At 54.9% G+C, this 5,000-nt stretch overlaps 4 protein-coding genes across 4 annotated transcripts in view; 1 reads left to right on the forward strand and 3 right to left on the reverse strand.

Moving 5' to 3' along the window:
• PTSG_12401 (uncharacterized protein) overlaps nucleotides 1-345 on the reverse strand; it is a gene marked incomplete at both ends in the record, with an annotated part of 6,353 nt that extends 6,008 nt beyond the window's left edge. The window contains one exon of the mRNA XM_004992979.1: nucleotides 335-345. Within this exon, the coding sequence (XP_004993036.1) occupies nucleotides 335-345 (11 nt within the window). The remainder of the gene's footprint in view (nucleotides 1-334) is intronic.
• Nucleotides 346-600: 255 nt separating this feature from the next.
• PTSG_12402 (uncharacterized protein) lies at nucleotides 601-2,055 on the reverse strand (the record flags this gene model as incomplete). The annotated part of the gene is made up of 3 exons (XM_004992980.1): nucleotides 601-686; nucleotides 981-1,520; nucleotides 1,809-2,055. 3 exons carry the CDS (start codon nucleotides 2,053-2,055, stop codon nucleotides 601-603), a joined length of 873 nt encoding a protein of 290 aa, XP_004993037.1.
• A 54-nt stretch (nucleotides 2,056-2,109) lies between these two features.
• Nucleotides 2,110-4,503, forward strand: PTSG_06146 (uncharacterized protein). The gene is made up of 3 exons (XM_004992981.1): nucleotides 2,110-2,500; nucleotides 2,642-2,700; nucleotides 3,014-4,503. Exons 1-3 carry the CDS (start codon nucleotides 2,214-2,216, stop codon nucleotides 4,180-4,182), a joined length of 1,515 nt encoding a protein of 504 aa, XP_004993038.1. The 5' UTR covers nucleotides 2,110-2,213; the 3' UTR covers nucleotides 4,183-4,503.
• The window catches only part of PTSG_06147 (uncharacterized protein), a 5,200-nt gene continuing 4,586 nt past the window's right edge, over nucleotides 4,387-5,000 (reverse strand). Inside the window, exon 12 of the mRNA XM_004992982.1 lies at nucleotides 4,387-5,000. This exon is cut by the window's right edge and continues 50 nt beyond it. Within this exon, the coding sequence (XP_004993039.1) occupies nucleotides 4,811-5,000 (190 nt within the window). The 3' untranslated portion in view covers nucleotides 4,387-4,810.

Here is a 5,000-nt window from a genome sequence, read left to right on the forward strand (position 1 = left end):
GTGTGTGTGTGTGTGTGTGTGTGTGTGTGTGTGTGTGTGTGTGTGTGTGTGTGTGTGTGTGTGTGTGTGTGTGTGTGTGTGGTTATTAAAATAGTAGTAGTTGGTGTTGTTGATGGGGTTGTACTTGTATGCTTAGGGTTGTCAGGGCACGGTAGAGGAGGGAGGAATAGGACGAAATGAGTCATGTGAGGAAGAGGATAGGTACACCACAACATGGCACTCACAAACAAGCGAAACGCAAGGGGGAAGAGAAGAGCGAGCAGAACAACACACAGGAGCAAAGAAGCGAAGAAGGGGAAGGAGAAAGCAGCAAGGCAACAAAATTGCTGCGAACGGCTGGGACATGAGGGAGACGTGACATGATGACTGCAAACTGCAAACAACAGTGTTCCATCAAAGCTGATGCTGCTTCGGGTACAACGCCCGAGATCATGAAGCGGTTGATGAGAGACCCATCTCATCAAATCAACCCACTGTTTCCGTTCAAATTAGTGTGCCATAAAAGCCATCGCTCTGGCACAATCGGCTGGGTGTGTGCCGTAAGCACACACACTGCTTGATTTAACACTATGGGGTATATGCAGCTGCGGCAGCACTTCGTCACACCGCTTTGCCAAACATACGCTTCAGTTGGATGTACGTTTTGCGTTGTGCTCTTGCGTCCAACTTTGAGCCGTACGTCAGATCTGCAAGTGGAGTGGGTGTCATGTGGTACCAAGGGTGAGAAACAAGGCACAAGAAGGAGAGGGGTACAAGATGCAAGGGTACACCGTCGCCAAAACCCGAATACGCAACGCAGGTGCGCTGATGTGGGATGATGATATCACGTACTCCTTTTGTCACTGCGTAAGCCTGTACAATTCATACCACATGGTGCAAACTCGGGTGAGTGAAGAAAACGGCGTGTGTGTGAGCACTTACCAAGGCACGTGAGCAAACATCAACATCACACCAGGAAGGCAAATCCATGCGACACATACCGTGGAAATCAGGGAGCACATCAAAGTGGTACAGCTTTGGAATCACGCTCGCGGTGGCACTGTCCCACGGCATCACCCATGTGAAGCGATACTCATGAAGACGGTCGTTGGATATGACGACATAAGTCTTGTGCTTGCGCTGCTTGACTCCGGCATCCTTGTCAATGCAGACAGTCCATGAAATGCCTTGTCCTCCTGGCTGCGCCACAAAGCTCCAGGCGCACTCGCGCACCTCCCTTGTGATGTGCGGCGGAACGCTGCCACGCATGCTGCTGGGCATCGTTCCTGTACGTAGGTGAATGATGTCTGCGGCGCAGTCTCTGTTCGCACCGTCCTTTCGGGATATTGGCACGCGAGGCAGCGTCAACCTACGTCTGTTCACAGATATCCACGGCTTTTGTTGGCATGTAGTCATCACGGCCAATACTCGTCCATCGGAGCAGACGCTTAAAGGAACGCAGAAGCGCTCGCCGTCGTGTTTGCCTTGTTTTTCGCGGCCAACAACGTTGTTGCTGGCTCCGTGCAGGCGGAACTTTGGCACTGCAAATGAATGACGTCCAGTCGCACGTACAACCACACAGGGGGAGGGGTGTTCAGTCCTGGGATGAGCACACAGTGGATCGTTGTGACAATAAGGTGCCCAGGCAAGCAGGCGGGGCGACGTCGTCACACATGCGCGCGCACAACACACACACAGACACAGACAGACACAGACAGACAGACAGACACACACACACACACGCACACACACACACACACACACACACACACACACACACACACACACACACACACACACACACACACACGCCAATTGACAGAACGTACATGGCATAAGGGGGTGTCGGGTAGACAGTCTCTTTGTGAGAGAGTCGACTAGGAGGGAAACCAAGGAATGGGATAAATGGCGCCACACTATCGTGCGTTCCTTTCCTTGCGCTGGTGATGACACACATGTTCTCTCACTTGGGCGATGACATCGCAAACACGGTATTGCATAACACCGTGCCTCTGCGGACTGCCGTGTCCCCGTCCTCTCGCTCAGGGTGTGACAGTCGGACAGTGACACTGACATGGCCTATGTTTCTCTCTGTCAGTTCCACTGGCACTGACGCACTTCCGGACCATTCCATATTTGGCACAGCATCACACCGCACAAGCGGTTTTGCCAATTGTCCTCCTCCATTGCCCGCAATTGGCAAAACCCGACTCCAACAACCACCAACGACAACAATGCTACCACCAGCACCGGCACCAGCGCGACGTCGCAGCCGGGGCCGTGTTGGCCTTGGCGGCGTCATGTTCTTCTTGTTGGTGCTCGTTGCGCTTGCGGCGCTGTCACCAGCCGTGACGCACGCACGCATGACCGACGACGACGATGCCATCAACACCACCACGGATCCCTCTGCAGACGGTGATGATGACGATGCAGCCGATGATGACGCCGCCGCCGACGACGACGACAGCACCAGCACTCAGCCATTTCATCGCCACGCGTTTGTTGTCGGCCAACACCACAGGTGTGTTTGTTTGTGTGTGTTTGTGTGTGTTTGTGTGTGTGTGTGTGTTTGTGTGTGTTTGTGTGTGTTGTGGCGTTTATTTGGTCAGTGCCGTGTACAGCGTTCCTTTGCTCACGCAAGCGGTTGTTCATGCATCCTTAGCGGAACAACGCTGTTGGACCTCCTGCTGGCAATGAATCCAAACGTGACACGCCTCACAGGTTGGTGCTGGTGTGTGTGCGTGTGTGCGTGTGTGCGCACGTGTGTTGGAGTTTTGAAATGAGATCACATCACACCACATCACACTTTCCTGCCACCATATCTATTTCAACCATCGTCTGCTTCCATTGCCGTTACATTGTACGTCCTTCAAACAACTCTTTCCCTTCTTCATATGTTGTTCTCACGCCATTCACACACACACACACACACACACACACACACACACACACACACACACACACACACACACACACACACACACACACACACACACACACACACACACACACACACACACACACACACTCGCAGATACGGGCCAGGCTGAGGACGAAGGGCAGCATCTGCAGAGCGTGTACACGACGGCGCGGAAGATTGGCGGGGCCCGGCGCTGGTTCTACCACGAGGACGCGCACAAGACGGAGCGTGACGTGCGGTCGCCAAAGCGCACGAAGCGGAAGCTGGTCAAGGCATGGTCGCCGTACTGGGACATGAGCAAACCCGTACTGCTGGAGAAGTCACCTCGGCACACAACCATGACGCGGTACATGCAGCGCATCTTCGGGCTCCGCACGGTGTTCTTCGTCACCATCCGGCACCCACTCGGCGCCATGTACCACTTCTACCACCGCTTCAACGCGGCAAAGCAGCGGCAGTACTACAACGACTGCGCCGAGTTGGACATCAAGGGCTTCCTCACCGTCTACGACTGGCTCGTGCAGGACCTGCCGTATCTGGAGAACGTGGGCATTGTCAGTTTGGAGACGCTGCTCGACCGGCGAAACACAGAGGCTGTGCTGCACGTTGCAGAGCACATGCTGGGCCTGGCGCCAAACATCAGCATCAACGCAAAGGACGTGCCCCTGGACAACGCTGCGTATCTTGAGGAAGCGAACAAGGGCGACATCGAGCCGCTACCAGCACCGCACATCGTCGCCCCAACGGCAGCCGGTGACCTGATGAAGGCGGGCGCATTCGACTACAAGTCCAGGGCACAGCGCAGCCCGCTCGCAGCCCGCAACGGTGGCGGTGGTGGTGACAGTGGTGCTGATGGAGATGGTGCCAGGTGGGATGATGTCCCCTCCCTTGGCGCGAGCCGCAACCACACCGAGGTATCATCATCACCACCACCACCATCACCATCATCGTTATCATCCTCATCCACAACGCGTGCACAGCAGCGGCGGCGGCAGCTGCTGCACTATCACGGGAGCCGGGCAGCTGTTGAGGTGCACACGGGCCCCGGTGCCCAGTTCTCGTGGGTGGAGACGTTCAAACAGCTGCAGCCAAACTTTACGCAACGGTGTGCACACGTCATCGACAAGTACGAGGCACGCGTGAACGCATATGGGTACAGCCTACGAAAGCTGACTCAGCACTTTCTTCCGTCGGCGCTGTACCCGTATCTCCTCCTGCCCGAGGCATACCCGCACACGCGCATCAACAACATCAGCGAGCAGGTTCGCCAACAACAGGGCTGAGTAAAAGGTGGAGGCAAGGTGGAGAGGTTGAAGTGGGGGAGGGGGGACGTTGGTATCCGTGTATTCGACTGCGTGCGTGTGTTTGACTGCGTGCGTGGGGTTGCATGAATGCGTGTGGTTACATGAATGCGTGTGCTCTGTTGCGAGCGTGTGCTTGTGGGTGGTCATTCAGATGATGCGATGATGAGATGGTGATACGAAATGTTCAAAGTGATCGTTTGTAGTGTTTGTTGTTACAGCACGTGGCATAGCGCACAGGGTAGCGTGAATTGCATGTTGACAGAGCACGAAAACAAAAACTCTTAAAACATAACTGGCCAACAGCATGTTGCCTGTACAGTGATCATTGCGAGAGTGAAGATGGCGTGGAGGGGAGAAAGCGAGCCAGCAAGAATGGGCGGCGAAAGAAATAACAAATTCATGAAGGAAGTTAGGAAAGCAAAACAACAAGGCGGAGCAAACACACAGACACACGCACGCTCACACACGCACACACAGACACAGACACAGACACAGGCACAGACACAGACACACGGACAGAGACACACACACGGACACAGACACGGACACAGACACAGACACAGACGCACAGACACGCAAACACACACACACAGACACAGACACAACATCACAGGCTGGTGATGTGTTTGGCGGTCTTGACGTTTGCTGGCTTGGGCTTTGGCTTTGGTTTCGTCGCTGCCCGTGCCGTTGATGCCGGCCCTGATGCTGAAGTAGTGGTGGTGTCGGTCTGGTCTGTGCCGTCGGCGTGGCGGAGGGTGGTGCGGAGAGACGCAAACGACTCCTCTGTGTCGTGCTCA

This window comes from Salpingoeca rosetta, assembly GCF_000188695.1.
Source record: "Salpingoeca rosetta unplaced genomic scaffold supercont1.14, whole genome shotgun sequence".
In the NCBI taxonomy this organism is placed as follows: domain Eukaryota; class Choanoflagellata; order Craspedida; family Salpingoecidae; genus Salpingoeca; species Salpingoeca rosetta.

Excerpts from the sequence above, each read along its gene's own strand:
- PTSG_06146 (XM_004992981.1), top strand. The coding sequence starts at position 2,214 with ATGCTACCACCAGCACCGGCACCAGCGCGACGTCGCAGCCGGGGCCGT. Across the intron at positions 2,501-2,641 it reads GTTGTCGGCCAACACCACAG|CGGAACAACGCTGTTGGACC; the intron begins GTGTGTTTGTTT and ends ATGCATCCTTAG. Across the intron at positions 2,701-3,013 it reads AAACGTGACACGCCTCACAG|ATACGGGCCAGGCTGAGGAC; the intron begins GTTGGTGCTGGT and ends ACACACTCGCAG.